Consider the following 19,228-nt stretch of genomic DNA (forward strand, 5'->3'; position numbering starts at 1 on the left):
CTATACTGTGGGCGGTCTCCTGACTTGGAAGAATGCACATCTGCTAGTAGTGCACATGGGGGACTTCATGTATGACCTTGTATGTCACTGTTTGTTTTAAATATTTTTTTTATTTTAAAATCATGTACATATGTATATCTGTGAGACTGTGCACATGAGTGTAGGTGCCTTCAGTTCAGAATGTGTGAGATCCCCTAGAGCCAGAGTTACAAGCACTGATAAGTCATCTGATGTAGGTGCTGGGAATGGAACTCGGGTCCTGAAGAGGAGAGTTATGTGTTTTTAATGTTGAACCATCTCTCCAGTTCCTAGTGTATCATTTAAAAAACACAGCAAGAAACGTAAATGTTTTACTACTGTGATGTTGGAGAGAGAATAGAACCTAACATCTAGAAAGTACCTAGTTAACAACAGGGCATTTATTCCATTTGTAGTCATTGCCATTGCCATTGCCATAACAATGACATGATCTATAGTCTGCTCTGGTGTCAGGCTTTCTGATTGAGCCTACAGGAGCATCTGATTCTGACTGCATGCCCTCTCCACAGCAGTTGAAGGTAATACACTGTCTACACGAAACCTGCCTATTCCTAGGGCCCCCACTGAGGCATCCCCTTACATCTCTAGCATTTTTTCTTCCTCAGATGTTGGTAGCCCTGGGTTTAGCTTCTCCTCCACTATGTAGTGTTACAGAAGACACGTGAAACTTGTGTCTATTGAACACTCACTCTATGAACATGCTTGGCAGAATATCGCATCTATCTCGTTTAGCCCCTCCGTGCAGCCAAGGGTAGTACTGTTGGCTCAGCCATTCACCCATTCTTCCATTCCACAAGTTTCTGGTACATGGTACATGCCAGGCATAATTCCAGAGGACTGAATAAGGCAAGGTGTTCTTGTCTCTGGGAGCCAACAGCTAATGGGAGTTAACCAAATGTAAAGGGAAACCAAGGGAGAACTGGGCTTATTATCTAGTCCAACCTTGTAGGAAGATTAAGAGCCTGTCCTACCAGTGACACACAGCCTTCCACCTCAGGCTAGATGTAGACCTCTGCATGAACATTCTTAGCTCTACCCGTGTCTCCGGCTTCCTGAATTTAGCATTAACAGACTCCCTTTTTGTTTTTTGAACTGAGTCTTTTCCCTTCCTCCTTCTTTCATTCTCTTCCTTCCTTCCTTTCTTTCTTGATTATATATAGTACTTGTGTGTATATATATATATGTATATAGTGTGTGTGTGTGTGTGTGAGAGAGAGAGAGAGCACAGGTGTGCACTCACTGGCACATGTGGACGGAGGACAATATCATATTTTCCTCTATTGTTCACCTTATTTTTCATGTATGTATGTGTGTTTATTTATTTATTTGTTTGTTTGTTTATTTTTGAGATAGGGTCTCTTACTGAATGTGAAGGTCTCCATTTTGGCTGGTTAGGAAACTTCCATAACTTACCTGTCTCTGCCCCACCAGTGCTGGGATTATGGAGTACACAGCCATGCCTGCCTGCATTTTACACGGTTGTTGGATCTGAACTCAGGTCCTTATGCTTGCACACTGAAAACTTTCCCACTGAACCATTTCCCTGCACTAAACTTAGCATATCCTATACAGCTTAGGTTTTGTTCTCTGTATATTTGCTGTTCTTCATTGGGTCTTCACAAATGGCCTGGAGAGGATAATCCAGATACTTTTCTCTCAAACCCTGTTACACAGAAGACCACTTAGTCCTGCTCCCTCAGAGTGCCTCTGGAAATTGATTTATTACTTTGCCATGGTCCCAGACCTTCGCTTTTTGCACCTTGTCCTCCTCCTCACCACTTTTTTTTGGCAGCGGTGGGCTGTGTTGGGTGTGTTTGAGACAGAGTCTATTAACTCTGGCTATCCTAGAACTTGCTATTAAACCAGGCTGGCCTCAAACTCATCAGAGGTCTACTTGCCTCTACCTCCCAAGTGCTAGGACTAAAGGCATGCATCACCACACCTGGCTCTTTACCATATCTTGAGCCACAGTGTGTTCATTTGTAACTCTTGTTGTAAAATCCTTGCACATGCTGTTCCTTCTCCTTGGCATCCCTCTTGACCTTTAGTGAGCTCAATTCCACTGTATCTGCAGCCTGCTGAAGAGGTTTTCTGTTTCTTTAAATTTCAAGTGTCATTCCCTACAAAGAGATGATAAATGGGAAAATGTGTTTATGTTTGTGCTTAGTGCTATTAAAGTTCCATGAGAATTGGAGAGTATATTTTAAAAATCGAGAGGTAAACAACAATGCCAAGCAACCAGAGCTTCCAGGGACTAAGCCACTACCCAAAGACTATACATGGACTGACCCTGGGCTCCAACCTCATAGGTAGCAATGAATAGCCTAGTAAGAGCACCAGTGGAAGGGGAAGCCCTTGGTCCTGCCAAGACTGAACCCCCAGTGAACATTGTTGGGGGGAGGGTGGTAATGGGGGGAGGATGGGGAGGGGAACACCATACAGAAGGGGACGGGGGGTTAGGGGGATGTTGGTCCAGAAACTGGGAAAGGGAATAACAATCGGAATGTAAATAAGAAATACTCAAGTTAATAAAGAAAAAAAATTTTAAAAAAATTGAGAGGTAGGATTGAGGAGATGGCTCAGCAGTCAAGAGTACTTGCTACTTTTCCAGACAACCCTAGTTCATTTTTCAGTACCTATGTTATTTTCAGTGGTTCATAACCTGTAGTAGTTTCAGTTCCAGAGGGCCTTTGTACATACATGCATCCATATGTTCAATCCTCAAGGGTCTCTGTCCCCGGCTTGGCTTTGAAATTTCTATGCTATGGAGGATGACCTTGAACTTCTGATACTTCTGTTGGGATTGAAGGTCCATGCCGCCATTCACAGTTTATGTGGTGCTCCTTGTGAGTTTATTTTCCCTAGTAGGGGTCTGTGGCTCTGAGGTACAGAGTGCCTTGCCACCTCTGCTGGCAAGAGCTGATTGTTCGTTTGTTTTTTAACTCAGATGTCATATAATGGTGGGATGGATGGGAGTTGGGGGAAGGGGAATCAGTGTCTCCTGTCAGAGGGCTCCCATGGTCCATACCTCCACTGTTGCATGGCATCCTCTCCCTTGCCAGGCCCTGAGGTTATGCTTGGCTCACAGTGCCGCCCCAGAATGGCTGACTCATAGCCTTCCTGGATCCAGAGAGTTTAAGGGTGTGGAGTACCTGGAACTCTGGGATATTAGGAAACTCTGGAATTGGGGCTTTATTTTTCCTATTTTTTGTTGTAACTGAGAGGTAGTTATGGGCAATGGAGGCTGATAGGCCAGGCAGCAGATAAGGCCATGGTGCACGGGAACTGCCATGGGGAACATGGAGGAGAACACATGTTATGTTTTATATATAAAACAGGAGGGGCAGGATGTGTTTTATAGAGCCGGGTATAGTGAAGTGGGAGGGGTTCCTTATGCTGGGGCATCCTTTCCCCCTGAGGTACCAACCATACAACTGGTATAGTATGGAATAAAGTTTATTTAGGGCATGGAAAGGGGTTGAGAAGGGAGTAGAGATAGAAAAGGACAGAAAGAGAAATAGAGAAAGAGAGAAAGGAGGAAGAAGAGGAGAAAGAGGAAGAGGAGGAAGGGGAGGAAGAAGAGAAGGAGGAAGAAGAGCAGGAGGAAGAGGAGGAAGAAGAGGAGGAAGAGGAGGAGGAGGAAGAGGAGGAGGAGGAGGAAGAGGAAGAGGAAGAGGAGGAAGGAGAGGAGGAGGAAGAGGAGGAAGGAGAAGAGGAGAGGCCAGACAGGAACACAGGGAGAAAGGGGGGGAGAGGGAGGGGGAGAGAGGGAGAAAGGGTCAGGGAGAGAAGAGAGTCAGAAAGAATAAGAGAGCAAGGAGGGGGCAAACAGCCTACTTTTATAGTAAACCAGGCCTACCTGGCTGTTGCCATGTAACTGCTGAGCAGAGCTTAGAAGGAATACTAACATTCCTCCATTTTGATTTAATTTAAAAAAGGAAAAACTAGAAAGCCGTGATGGTAAAACAGGAAAAGGTTGTTTTGATCAGCTATTTCCTGCTGGGGTGATGTGTCTCTGGGAAACCTATGTAAATGGAGATGGGGATGTTGATCCAGTGTTAGAAGAGTTGGCTCTTTCCTTGATGTCTAGGGTCTGTGGAACCATCTGTGGGCAGAAGGAGCAGGCCCAGTAGAAGCATCTGTGTCTGTGAGAATAGATTGGAGCATCTGTGGGTTGCTTCTCTGGAGCTGTCCTGGATGCAGATTTTGAGTAAACACCTGGACTTCACAAGATGCTGAAACATGTACATATATTATAGAGATAGAGAATAAAGTTAAGTATGTTTGGGAGAAGAAAATCTTAGGTGTACATTTGAAGCCCATAGGTCTTGGCGGTTGGGCTGAGGGGAGTCCAAATCCTAGGGAATAAGGGAGGAATCCCATCCTCTAGAATCAGTGACAGGAACTTAGGCTAGTGGTCAGCAGGTACTTATCTGGGTGGAGTCTGCTTGGTTCACAAGAGGTAGATCGAAGTGGTTTCCTGGAGCTTTTAAGTTTATAAAAGAGATAAATTTGTTAACAGCATGGACATTCTTTAACATGAGCTTAGGGAAGACAAAAACCTTTCATGGCACAGAAAGAGCAAGAAGGCCTTTTTTTTCTGTCTAGGAGACTTAATGTATATACGTTTAGCATAATGAGAAACATTTTTAAATTTACATTTAAAAGACAAAGAAAACTCAAAACCTCAACCTTGTGAATATGATGGTCGATCATATAGATTTAGCATGAGAAGCATCTTAAATCTATAGTTAGAAGACAACCAAAGGAGACTTATATTTTGAACTATGAGAGCTGATAGTATAGATTTAGCATGAGAAACATTTTAAGTCTATGGTTAAAAGGCAACTGAAGGAAACTTAAATTTGTATTTATGAGTATAAGAGTAGATCATAGAGTGGAATGTTTTAGTAGAGCTGGGCTAATTTATAAGAACCCTATTGGTAAAAGTTAGGATTTTAAACTCTTGAAGTCTCAGTATAACAGTGGTATAACAAGGGGGAGGAAATCTGAAGCATTAGGAATGCTAGCAACACATTCTTGGTGTAAGAAAATACCCAACAAGGATCAGATCTTTCCCTGAGTGCTTGAGTGCACTAAACCTTCTCCATGATTTCTGTCATTCTTACAGCCCTAGGTAGCAAAGTGGATGTTCTCTTATCATTTTGTAGGTGCAGAAACAAAGAATTAAAGAGCTGTTTACTTAAAAGTCCACCAGCTAGTAAAAGGCTAAGCTTACTGAAGAAGCAGTACTCACCCAGCAGCAGTGGGCTCTACTCTTGTATTGTTTACCTGGGATGTGCAGGGTGCTCATGTCTGTCCTGCTAGAGACACACAGTGCCCTTGAGGTACCCATCCTGAGGTCCTGGAAACTTGCAGAAAGAGCAGTTTCTTTAGAAAGAGGCGTTTGACAACTCTTTCTCCCTCTTTTTCCCCCCTCTTCCCAATTCTCTCCCCTCCCCTTCTCTCCTCTCTCCTCCCCTCTCCTTCATTTTTTCCTTTGTTTTTGTTGTTGTTCCTATCTCTTTTTGGACAAGTCTTCTGGAAGGCTTGATCCAGAGCATGATGGAAACCCTAGGAGAGAGTGAGTGAATGAGTGAATGGGTGACCAAGGAGATGGATGTGAGTGATTGAATGGACTAGTGGCTGAATGACTGAATGATTGAATAGATGAGTTTAATGAAAAGATGAATGGACGAGTGACTGAATGACCAGGCAAGCGAATGGAAGGTGGATGACTGAATTAGTGTGTGAGTGAGTACTCGTGCTCCTTTGTTTCCTCCAATGTTTCCCTGGGACTTAAGGACTAAACTGACTGTCATAAGAGCTATTTGCCACCTGTGGCCAGGGAGCCTGTGCTGGAGTGTACTGAAATACACAATATACATTAGAATTTTAAGACAGTATAAAAACATGTACATTGTTTCATTTTTAAATGCCCATTTCGAAATGGTAATAGTTTAGATACATGGTGTTAAATAAAATGTTGCTGAAATCAGTTAGTTTATTTTTTCCTTGTATAACATAGACCCATGACATGGTACATAGCATTGCCCCCTTGGCCTGCATTCTGTTTTGATTGGGCACTGAGGTCTTGTACTGTGGTGTTTGCCTTTCAAGGTTAGAGAGACTTGGGTGGGATCCTGCCTTCTCTGTTCCCAGCTGTTACCACAGGTGAGTTTTTGAGCCTGGGTTTCTTTGTTCAGTCAGATCCCTGAGTCTGGGGTTAGAGTCCAGTGAGCCTGTGTATAAACGTCTTACTGTTACTTTAGGAGTTTGGCTTCAAGTTCTGCCTCAGGTACAGACGGTCATGGAAAAGAGAGAAATTGCAGCAAAGTGACCATGCATAGGAGGCAAACATGCCACAAGGAGAGAATGTGCAAAGGGAGGCGTCCTTTAAAGACTGCTGGGCAAGGCAAGCACAGGAAGCAGGGATGCCATGACTGCTCTACTACCCATCCTGGGAAATGCTGCCCACCCGTGCTTCAGACAGTCATGGCCCGGGCTTCTCTGTGGTGGCAGATGATTCTGAAGAAGCTCTGTGTGCAACAGAGAAAATATGACTGTGAAAGTGTACCAGCATGTGTGTGTGTGTGTGTGTGTGTGTGTGTGTGTGTGTGTGTGTGATGTGCTTGGGTGTATGTATGTATACATGTATGACTGAGAATGTGAGAATATACTATAAGGCAGTTGAGACCTTTAAAAATAATTTTTTGTGTTTTTAGATTATAGTATAATTGCATAATTTCCCCTTCCCTTTCATTCCTACAAATCTTTTCATATACTCTCCTCACTCCTTTTTCAAATGTGTGTATGTATGTGTATACAATGTATATGCGCATGTGCGTGTGTGTGCACGCATATACATATACACACATATATACATATCTCCTCAGTCTATATACTGTTATTTATGTGTATGTCTTCAGTGCTGACCATTTGGAATTGGACGACCAAGTGGTATGCTTTTTCCCTGGGAAGACTGTTCATTCTCAGAATTCCTTAGTGACCTGTTGTTCGTGTTGGGTTGAGGCCGCCCCAGCGTTTCCTTATTCACCTCAGCATGTCTGTCGGTGCCAGCTTTGTTCAGATCATGGTGAGGCAATCATGTTGGTGAGAATTTGTGGATGTTGTGTCTGACCTTCCTAGGAGATACAACCTTACTGCAAACTCCCTGTGTCTCTGGCTCTTACAGTTTTTCCGCCCCTCTTTTGAGGTCACTTTTTTTTTATAGGTTGAATTTTATTGGAACATAGCTTCATCCGCTAGTCTTTATGTTATCTCCGTGACCCACAGTCCTGTTTGTAACCTTTTGCCGAGAAAATTCACTGACTTCTGAGCCATAGCAGAGTCCCTAGGTGAGAGCACACACAGGAAATTGAGGAACAGGGAGAGAGGATGCTGGTGTGGATCGAGCACCCACAAAGGGAGGGCATGAGACACAAGAAATAGTAGGCTATTTTGCCCAGTGCCTGCCTGACTTTTGTGACACCTCTGGCAGTGTAGGTACAGATCCAGACATCATTATGATGTAGGGTGCGTGGTTAGTGGTGGTAGTGGTGGGGTAAGTTTGGAATAGGAATTTGGTTGAGTAAAAACATGGATAAACTTGGAATCAGAATATTTAGTTTGTCTTTCAGCAGCTCTGAGTCCTCCATTCTGTCATTTACGAACAGCTTGAATAGACAGGGATGAAAGTGTAATGGGGATGATAGTGATAATGATAATGGTGACCATTGCGATGAAGATGATGGTTGTAGTGATGGTGATGATGGTAGAGGTGGTGTTGATAGAGATGATGGTATTCCTAGTTGAGAGGGATGTTGGTGATAATGGAGGTGGTAATGATTAGGATAGCTATGATGAAGATGGGGCGATGTTGACTACCACATCGAGTGGCTCTTACGTTGTGCCAGGTACTTTGAACCGGAGGTGCTGGTTCTTAACACAACAAATCAAAGTGGTAACAGTTTTTTTCCTGTCTATATGCAGTGACGTAACAGTGTTAGGCTCTGCACAGTGGCACTGTTTATATTGCAGTTAAGGTGCTGTAAGGCTGCTGATGTGTAATATAATGACTGCTACCCAAGCATGTAGCCTCCATGCTAGCACTGTCCTTGGGTAAGAGCTTCCCGAGGGGCCTTCCTCAGCCGTGCATTTCTTCCAAGTTGTTCCAGAATCTTTTCTCAGGCTCAGTGTGCTGGTGCTAAGGAGGCCTGTCTCCCTGTCCCCATGGTGACGGGTAACCAGGCCTTGTGTTGGTTTTGGTTTTTCTAATTTGAGGTTGTGGGATCCCTTGGTTGTGGCTAAGGTTTTTCTGCTCTTGAAACCCCAACTGTGGTGTGGCCATGAGGTGGGGCCTAGAGATGCTGGAACCTGCTACAGACCACAGACCCCACATGCCCTGGGCAGTACACCATGCCTCTTCATGCTCTACTCTGAAAGTTTTGGGTTCTTCTAGCTGGAAACTGCGGTACCACGGAATTTTTTTGGGTTAGAACTGTGTGTCTTCGTCTCACCACATCCAGTCCTGCAGAGGCAAGGACTGCTGGGAGGCCTAGGATGTACTGAGACTCCTGTTCCCACCACAGCTTCTGCCTGATCATTGAGACCTTCTGTTGAAACAGAAGCCCCTAATAAAAGTGCCAATAAAAGAGCAAACTACTAGGCAGACGAACTGGCTTAGAAATAGTCTGTTTTGAGTCTGTTTTGCCTGTAGCTCTTCTGACTTCTCTCTCCGCCCTCCTCATCCCTGTCTTACTGAGTTTTGTCAGGCTGCTGTCTGGCCTGATCCTTGCTATATCAGGCTATCAAGAATATCAGTGGAGTATGAATGACCCCATCTTACGTGATTTTGGGCTCTTCCTGAGTCTCTGAGCTGGCTCTTCCAGGTACCCAGGGTTGAGCTCTGCCATGTGGTAGGATCAGGGTTGGAGAGGTAGCTGCTCTTTGTTCCTAGAACTGTTTACCTTTTCACCCTGCCCATCTCTGGAGTTGTATGTCTAACTGGGAAGTCCCCAAACACTCAGACACTAAGATCCAAGACATTAAATGAGAGTGGTCCCCATAAGTTTATAGGTTTGACTACTTGATCCCCAGATGGTGGAGATATTTGGGAAGGATTAAGATGTGTGTCCTTATTGGGCTTGCGACATTCCCCGTGTGCTTTCGCTGCCTCATGCTTGTGGATCAAGATGTGAACTCTCAGCTGTTCCTACTATACCTTTACTCTGCTATCATGGACTTTAACGTTCTGAAACTAAGCCCAGTTAAATGCTTTCTTTTATAAGCTCCCTTGGTCATGATGCTTTATTATAGCAATAGAAGAGTAACAAGACAAAGGCCATGCCTTCTAAAAGTTCCTGGTTGTCCTTGACCGAAGGAGAATGGACTTTAGTTACCCAGAGTCCATGGCTTATACTTACTTAGGGAACCTTGGTGCACATATGCTTTTGGCAGCTCCTTCTGTGAGGGTTAGGGTTTCATCTAAATAAGTTCATCAGGGATAGTAATGGTGTATGGGGTAGCCGAGTCCTTAGAACTCACCCGAATGGAAAGACCTAAGTAGAGTCTGGGTTGTAGATTAGACAGGCAGCATTGTTGCATCGATATCTAGGTGTTGGCTGGGAGCAGGTGGGTCATTGGCCTTTTGTGCCTGGAAATACAATGGAATGACATATGACAGCGTTAGGGCATGCAAGAACTTCTCAGACCATGGTCAGAATGTTTTGAGAACATCTCTGATTTCTACAGCTTTCCTGTCTCTTACATAGTTTGCATAATAGCAGGGCTCAGCATGATGAGAATCTATAACAAATTGGTCCCTTGCATAGGCATAGCATAGACCTTACTAAACCAGAGGCCTTTAATTTGTAGGTGGAGCCCTACCAGGAAGTCTCAGGCCTGGGTACACTGGGTCTCTATTGGCAGTTTTCCAAACAACTTTCAAGGATGAGCAGATGGCTTCTGTGGCTCTCCCATGTCACCTCTAGTCACACCTGCCCCCACTGGTACTTTTGTTCTAATTTGCTTACATGGCCTCCCTTCCATACACGGTGATGGAACCTATCAGACTGTTGCAGACTCTAGGCTTGCATGGCCTCAAGAGAGAAGATGAGCCACTCAGTCAGATTTCCTCAGGGACACTATGAGCAGGACAGGAAGATAGAAAGCTGGTGAAAGGTCGTGAGAACTTTGTAGATTTAATAGTGGCCAAGTATCACGTGATACAAGTCAGGCAAGACACAGGAAAATGGGACAGTTGTCATGATAAGTCAGAGCCATGATCACCAAATTCTGTAACTGGGAGGAATATTTTCAGTAGACATATTCAAACTCCTGTATGTTTCTATAGATCCTATTTACAAGTAGGCAGGGTGATGAGGAATAAGAGACCAAGAAGTTTCTAGGAAGTGCAAGCAATTATCCCACATTCCTGGTGCTGCTCAAAACTTTGCATCAAACTCACAGACTCCTGGTCCCTCTTATTTCAGCAGTGGAAACATTAATTTCCAACCATGATCTTGTGCTGCTGCTCCAAGAAGTGCTGTGATAACACAGAAGAACAAGAAGAAAGCTTTCCGCAAAGCTTTCTCCAGCTTCCCTTTTCACTCATTTCTGAAAAGAGAGAGTGTCACTTGAGCCTTTGCTTGAGTTGTGACACAGACTCTACGATTTGAGGGTCTTTTCTTTCTGTGAGTCTATTTTCCCATCTGCAAAATATATTTAATAACTAGGATCTATCCCTAGGATTATAGGAAGAGTAAAAGAAGATGGGTTCATCACCATTTTTCCTGGCTGAGTGTTTAAGAAACACCACATATCTTTAACTTCTAAATTAAACAGCTGAGTTTGGTGGCACAGTCATTCAGGAGGCAGGGGGAAGCCCATCTATCTCTGTAAATTCAAGGCCAATCCACAGAGAGTTCCAGGTCCCCCAGGGCTTCATAGTGAGGCTCTGTCTAAAAGGCAATAAAAGTAAAAGAGACATAAAGGCTAACTGTTATTACTTGGCATTCCTGTATTAATTCACTGCTGAGGCATACTTTCCCATTGAGGTTCATGGTTTTATTGGCTCCCTCCTTCCTCCTGTTACTTCCTAATCAGAGGAAGAGGAGATTATTACTTGGTAGCTAAGAAAGCAGAAACGAGAAGGTGACATTTGATAAGAATTGTCTCCAGAGATTGCACCGTGAAGGACCTGGCAGGAAACTGAGGCTTCTGGGTCCAGAAAAACACATACTTTGTCAGTGTTCCCCCTCCCAGGCTTTGCCCCTGTGCTTCTTCCTGTTCAAACTTAAAGCCTGTCCTCTTGGCCCTTTGTGGCCTTCCTTTCCTCGAGCCATGAACAGGCACAGTTCAGCTGGCACCTCCGCCCTGTATCTTGTCTCTTTCTTATTCTGTGGTGGAAGCTATCCTGCCCATCTCTAGGCCATCCTCCATCTGAGGCCACCCACTTCCAAGCTTCCTCTCTGGCTCTGACCACTACTCTCTGGTGTTTATTGAGTTCCAATGTTTGGAATGAGCTGTAACCTTCACAGTGACAGAGACTGGGTTGTCTTTACAGGCTGTAAGCTACAGTGGACAGAGGCTCAAGGCTGCTTGCGTCCTTAGATGACTGTGAGCTAGAGCTTGCAGTTGTGACAGAGTTGGTTTGGTGAGCTCTCACTAAGCACAGGATTTTCATCTGTGAGTAAGACTCAATGAACAGCCAGTGCAGAGGCCTACGGTAGAAGAGAGGTTATCAATTCCACAAGCAATCATTGATTTTCTCAGTAAGTAGACATGAAGAAAGCTTGCAGTTACCAGGTATTGTATTAACCACATTTTCTCCTTTTACCCATTTAAGGCGGCTGAGTGCCAGACAGGGCTCTGCTTTCAAAGACATCATGAAAAGGAACTGTTGGAGCTTTACTGAGAGGCTAGAAGGGGCTTTGGCAGATAGAGGGGTAGGAAAGGTAAAGACTCGAGCCTGCAAAAAAAAAAATGTGCCTGAGATAAAGCACACCTCACATCTAATCAGCAGACACTGAGTATTTACCATGGGCTGAGAGAATGGTAGAAAATGCAAGACCAGGTGTCTTATGGGGTTTCATTGCTATCAAGAGACACCATGACCACTACAACTCTTATAAGGACAACACTTAATTGGAGCTGGCTTACAGTTTCTGAGGTTCAGTCTATTATCATCAAGGTGGGAGCATGGCAGCATCCAGGCAGGCATGGTGCAGGAGGAGCTGAGGGTGCTACATCTTCATCTGAAAGCTTCTACAGAGCTGAGTTCCAGAATAGCCAGGACTTTGTATAGCCAGGAGAAATCCTGTCTCAAAAAAACCAAATCAACCAAACCAACCAACCAATGAAACAAACAAACAAACAAACAAAACAGACAAAAACAACAACCAAAAATCAAGTTCTTTTGAAACAATAAAGAATGTTAACACTTTCAGTCATTAAATATGTAATTTAGTCACCCAACAGACTACTTGGCCTATTTGTCTGGAAGTCATGACCTCTAAAACATTAGGCATTGTTACAATCTGCCTGAGTTATAGAAGGTTCATTTATTATGGAATCCTTAGCAGAACTAAAGGGCCAGATATAGGTGTGGAGGTCATTTTTGTGGGGGAGAGAACATCCCTGTCCAAAGTAACCTGTATCATTTTCTTACGGTTGTTGTAAATATTACCATAAACTTAAGTGATTGAAGCAACACATGCTATTTTGTGAGTCAAACCCTTGCATGTTTATTAACTTACAGTTCTATAGGCTGGGAGTCTGACCCATGTCTCACTGAATTAAAAACAAAGTGTGAGTGAAAGGCTTTTGGGTGCTCTAGAAGAGAATCTGTTTTCTGACCTTTTCTAGCTTTCACAGGCCTTCTATACTCCTTAGCTTGAGGTCCTTTACCTCTTCACGGCTCGCAAGGGCCAGACCAGACTTTTCTCACATTTCTTTACTTGGGTATGATGTTTCTGCTTCCCTTCATTCTACTGAACCTTTTATTGGTTGGTTTTGTGTTGCTGAGACCGTCAAGAACAACATAAGGAAGGAAAGATTTATTATGGTTCAGGGTTTCAGAGGGTTCAGACCCTTTATAGATGGCTGGGAGAACATGGTGAAATAGAGTGCTTGCATCACAGTGAACCAGAGAGCAGAGAAAAGAGGAAACTGATAGTTAGGTGGCTTTATTGTTTTTCATTTTTCTTTACCTCTGGTCCATGGAACCAAGCCACCTCTTCAGCATAAGACTTTTCACTTCGAGTAAGGCCGTTTGGAAATATCCTCATAGAAACACTCAAAAGTGCACCTTAGCAGTCTTCTAGGTGATTTTAAACGTAGTGAAGTTGACAGCGATTAGCCATTATAAGCCTATTTGGGTAATTCAAGAAAATGTTCTATTGTTGCCTATAATTGTGTCTTTTAACCTTACCCCCCTCTGTGTAATTTTACATATACACAGATTTCCAGGATTAGGACATCTTTGGGTAACATTATTCTGTCTTCCACAATTTGTCAGCCTTCTTCTGAAAACTGAATCCTCATGTCTGGGAATCGTGTGTGTGTGTGTGTGTGTGTGTGTGTGTGTGTGTGTGTGTGTGTGTATTTGGTTCAGGACGCGTAACTGTCTTAATCTAAAGCCCAGAAGCTGGTGGAGAGGCTCAGGGGGTGGGATGCAAGTTCTGAAGCTTTGGGCAGCACCAACATCAGTGGCATTTTTTTCCATCTCTGTAGGGGGTGGAGGAAAACGCAAAGGGAAAAGCAAGAAGTGGAAGGAAATCCTGAAGTTTCCTCACATCAGCCAGTGTGAAGACCTCCGGAGAACCATAGGTAAGGTGCACATTAGCTGCCAAGGCCTCTGTACAACTAGGCCAGTACAATTCAACTAAGCAGATACAGGAATTCTGGCTCCATCGGACATCTTTGCTAATAGGGCCTAAAGGTACAACAGCATTCGATCACTATTTTTGTGTGCCAGGACAAACTTTTACTTCTCAGGTATCTTTTGAGGTAGGTGCTATTATTTAATTTCAGAAGGAGAAACTGAAGCACAATGGCTCTTTAACTGGCCCCCATTGTCCCAGATCAAGGCAGAGCAGAAGAAGATGACCAGGGCCAGCTAGAGTCCCCAGAGAACAAATTCTCCTGTGGTGTGTGTTGTTTCAATCCACTTAGTTTATGGTAAATTTTATAGCAACCATAGGAAAATGTACAGGATACTTTGGACAGGTTACAGGAGTCCCTAGGCAGAGCTCCCTGTTTTTCCCGGATCCCATACATCCTGCTCTTGGGAGGCTCACCATCCCCTTTCCCTTGGGAGACTGGTATTCATGGTGGAGCAGTAGCCCATTGACTCAGCCTAGTTGCCTTTATCTAGCCCTGACTTGGCCACCTCCAACAACATCAACCTTTGTTTAACTCCTGTGTGGACATAGCAAACATAGGTGGGTCTACTGAACACAGCATATTCCTCCCATCCAGATGAAAGAAGTCTGCATTCAGGTACTCTGGTTCTAAACAAGAGGGAGTAGATGCAGTGTTCTTTGTCCTTTCTGTCAAGGGCTGTTGGAAACTCCAGGAAGCATAGAAGATTCTGGAATGTAAAGAGTAGGCAGATGGGTGAATCCATTGAGATATAAAGAATAAAAGATTTCCCTTTTTGCTTCTGTTATGTCCCTGATCAGGTGTTGGGGAGCAAAGCCTAATATGTTAGTGCAAATTGACAAAAGGCCCTTACTTCTTCACCAGGAAAAAAAAAAAAGAACAATCCTGTACTTTCTAGAAAGGAGCAGATAGAACTGGTGAGTTGGCTCAGTGGTTAAGAGCACTGGCTGCTCTTCCAGGGGATTCATATTTGATTCCCAGAGCCCATATGGTAAGTCATAACCATTTGTAACTCTAGTTCCAGAAAACCCAATGCTCTCTGCTGGCTGCCCTGAACACCAGGCATGTACACGGTGCAGATATATACATGCAGACAAATATCTGTCACGTAAAATAAATAATTAACAAGTAATGTTTAGAAAGAAGCAGGCAGTGCCTCTGGGAAGCTGTGGACATGGTGCAGACCTGCTTCTTTGGCTTACACCTGCAATGACAAACCTACTTCCAGACCTTGATCCAGGTAGCCTCTATCTCAGTCAGTGTAGACCACTATTGCAAGTCGCATGGATTGGGTGGCTTGAACAACAGATGTTCACTTTTGTTTGTTTCTAGATGTTCAAGATGAAGAATCATTTCTGCTCTGTAGATGGTTTTCTTGTGTCCTTCATAGTAGAAGGAAACAGTTTCTCATTTCTCTTCATGCAAAAGTTCTGATCCTACTCATAGGGCTCCCTTCCTAATCCATTGTGTCAGGTATTAGGGTTCAGCAGTGTATACCTTGATTTGGATGCAGTCAATCTAGCGGTAGGTCCTAGATTCAAAGGTCAGCATCCCTTCTTATTTGCTTCTGTTCTCTGAAGGACTTCTCTTTTGAGGGGAACTGTTCTTACCCAGACTCCAGCTGTACCCAGATTTCATGCGAGTTTCTTTCCTGTGAGGCTTCCTGCTTATTTTTCACCTTGTTTCTTCCCTATTCTGTTCACCTCTGATTTGGAGAGCTGGGAGCACACGATTGTACTCTTGTAGTCTCTTGGATCATGGACTCTTACCCAAAAGCTCCAGCCCAGTTTAAGTTCTTTCACAGGTCTCTAGGTAGAGCCTATACCCATGGGTATGAGAACCAGGCCTGCCATGTGAAAATGACTCGGTTCTCTGGGAGAGTGTTGAAAAGCCTCTGTGTGTTGATGCAGTGGGGAAAGAGGCTGGAAAAAACAAGAAGGCCGATGTAAGCAGAGGGTCTGTCGCTTATGGGCCTGGGCCAGGAGTTGGGCCTTCTGCCTGTTTATAGTCTGTCGCTGTGGTGTTTGCCCAGCAGCTGCTGGGGTCCTGCTGGAAGACTTTCTTACATAAAAATCCCATTTCTTTTCTAGACCAATACACAAACCAAACAGTGGCAAACACCAAGTTTGTTTTTCTTGTGGACACATGAGCTCATTTTCTGAAGCTCCCTGGGAAGATGTCCCAGGACAGGCACTGAAAAGGGCCAGCTGGGCAGAGTGGGGTGGTGTGGTGGGAAGGCTGTGCATCAGAGAAAGGAGCCAAGCTGACAAAAGACCCTGGGATGCTGCCTCCTTAGAATCATCTAGAACAGTGGTTGCTAAAAGCCACAGCCTTCAGCATTGCCTTGGGCAGCCACAGATACTCTCTACCCAGCCCCCCAGATGACGTTAGAAACTAACAATTATTCCTCTGTTGCACCCTGCCCTGCATTCATTTTTCTACCCTGCTTGGAATGAACCTCTGTGTCTGACCTGTGGGTTGTAGGTCATGGGTGACAAAAAGCTTTGGCTGGGATGAAGCCCGTGGACCCCCTTTTCAGAATAATATTTTTTTCATACGCAAAGTAGAATACACAGAGTTACCAAGGAAACCAATTCTTTTCATATACAAGTTACTAAATGCTTTTAAAATGTAAAATTTAGAAATGTATGTGCTTTTTTATTAATTCTTGAAATAAGATCTAACAGCTGGTTAATAGCTATTGTGTATCTGCATCTGTGATGAGCGTAAGTGGTATTTTTGGATATCTGCAGCAATTACAATGAGTAGATTTGCAGTTTCTGCTGGTAGCAAGTCCCAGGCACTGCTAATATCTCTGTGGGCATTGTATACCTTTGTGGTCAAAGGAAGTGTGAGTTTTTGGTAGACCCTGCTGAAAGGCTAGATGATGTCTTTCTCCATAGGAAAGCACAGTCCTTTGGCATCACAGTCTCTACCTTGCCTTCTGCAGTTTATCCTCAGTGCCCTTGGGTCACTACCTCCTCCATTCACAGATGCTCTGGACACTTTATTGTCCTGTGAATTCTTCAAGCTTGCTGCCAGCTCTGGGGCCTTGGCTCGTGCTGTTCCCTCCACCTAGAATGTTCTTTCCTACACTTTGTTTTGCCAGAGGACTTTAAGGTCCCAGACTAAACATCACCTCCAATGGGGAGCCATCTAAAGAAGAGTCTATTATAATTGTGTTCCTTCATGTAGAGCTGTTTATTGAATGGTCTGTTCATAACCCCATTTGAAGTCTTCATTTGTTCATTTACTTGTATATTTTTTGTCTTCTCTACTGGACCAACTGTTCTGGGTTAGAAGTGGCTGTGTTTTACCTGCTTTACTCCTGAAGTACTGCTTGCCACATAATAGGGCTTATTAAATATTGGCTGTATGGAAATGGACACAAAATATTTTAAATTAGGACTCTTTTTTTTTAAAAAGTTATGATATATTTGCTGTGACAAAATTTAACTTTAGCTAATGTCTTTGACTTAAAATTATGAAAGTTTAGATTTAAGGGTTTAAACCTGAAAGTATATAATTTAACACTTTTCCCACTCTTATTCTCAAAGATAAGGAATATCAGTATGGTGATATGCACTCATGATCTTTTGTACACTGTTTAGGAAGGCAAGCCTGGGCTCTTAGATTGACCCATGACCCTGTAAAGCTACAACTTGAGTGCTTAACACAGTGGTGTTAGCTTTGTAGAGAATCCCTAACTTAAGGAACTAGGAGCATATTAAACAAAACTCCTTTCCAGTTTTAATTAGTGGGCAAGGTCTCAGGGCCAAATGACCCACCTAGGACATTATTATCCCTTGGTTTTGAACTACAGCTTCCCACTACCTAGCACCATCAGCAAACTTTGGGCCCTATGCTCCAACTAGTACTGGATCATAGAGACTCATTATTCACTCCAACAGACATTTCCATCTCTCTCTTTATTTTGTCTTGTATGTTGTGTACTGCACACTTATCTACTTAGCCAGTAATATTTATTTTGTGTTTGCTATGTGTCATCCACCAGGGCACAACCCACCAGGCAAAACATATTCTTGCCCCCTGAAATGTGTTCATGGCTGAGCACAAGACAGTGACTAACACAGAGATGTGACACCTGATAGAACATTCCATGATAGTGAGGGACCAGTTGTTGAGATGGAGAATAGTGGCGAACATTTCCACCCATTAGAACATTCCTGGAAGAAGCATCATTCCTAGCCTCCCATAACATTGTTACGTGAGGTTTTTCAAGGGCCTGAGCCATCACACTTTCTCTCCATTTGAATCTTCACTGTGGTACAGTGAGGTGGACGGGGAAAAGAACAGATAGCTGGAAGGTGGATGGACATATGAAATGGCTGGCTGTATTTTACTCTCTTGCCCTAGACACCAGAGTGATTGGCCGTAATAAATATTAAGACAAGGGTTCCTTCCTGTTTGTATCTGCTTTTCTTGTGAGTTCCAGACATGAGCTAAGAGATTGCAGTCACAGATGCATTAGAGAGAAGGATGGGGCCCAATTCCAATTTTATTAGTTAATAGGCTAATTGTTCATGTAAGTTTGTTAGAGGACCCAAATCAAAGTTCTCAGAATGTACAAAGCTTGAAAGACTGAAAATGTCATCTTAAAGATAAAAGATGGTCGAGGACTGCAAATATTTCTCAGTGTGATATTTCTCAGCAGATGTCTCTGTTGGGTGAAAGTGTGGCATTTTTATTTATTTAGCTCAGGATCATTGTAATTTTTGTATTCTTTTATTTAAGAAAGTAAATGGGTACCTAAGTGAAAGGGTTGACTTTTTCACCACTTGGCAATATTTCTGTAGGAAGTATCCAGAAACTATAATAAACCAAAGCCTTCCCGAACCCTTGCAGGAGTGGCACTTGTAAGGAGGCTATTGAAAGAAAATGGCTACTGTGCCTCGTGTGTCACCATGTGCCCCAGCACTTATGGGCAGAAAGGCTGAGAGAAATGGTGTTGCTCTGCGGAGATAGCCACGTACCAAAGTGTTAATTTTTCCCAGGAACAGCTCTGCTTAGTTGGTGATGTTCCCAGAGGAAAAGATGGGTTCACTATCAGGAAAACCCCAAACCATACTAACTACTTTCAATTAGCCATTCACGGGCTATTCATTCAACATCAGTCAACAAATAATATCACCTGGGAGTTATAGTGCCGACGCCGTGTCCTTGGCCACCTGGTGAAGTGATGTTACTGGGCAGGAAGGTCCCAATATTAAAGAGTTGCTCTGCTGTTTTCCACTTGTGAGTGATATACAACAAGTTGCTGATTTCTTTGAGTTATAGTTTCTTT

At 43.6% G+C, this 19,228-nt stretch overlaps 1 protein-coding gene across 7 annotated transcripts in view; it reads left to right on the forward strand.

Moving 5' to 3' along the window:
• Positions 1-19,228, forward strand: part of Grk5 (G protein-coupled receptor kinase 5) — a 193,981-nt gene that overhangs the window by 69,808 nt on the left and 104,945 nt on the right. For 6 of the 7 annotated variants that reach the window (XM_039088820.2, XM_039088800.2, XM_039088810.2 and 3 more), the window contains one exon: positions 13,774-13,869. The exons of the other annotated variant lie outside the window; for it this stretch is intronic. In XM_039088820.2, the coding sequence (XP_038944748.1) occupies positions 13,774-13,869 (96 nt within the window). The remainder of the gene's footprint in view (positions 1-13,773; positions 13,870-19,228) is intronic. 7 annotated transcript variants of the gene reach the window in all.

This window comes from Rattus norvegicus, chromosome 1, assembly GCF_036323735.1.
Source record: "Rattus norvegicus strain BN/NHsdMcwi chromosome 1, GRCr8, whole genome shotgun sequence".
NCBI lineage: Eukaryota > Metazoa > Chordata > Mammalia > Rodentia > Muridae > Rattus > Rattus norvegicus.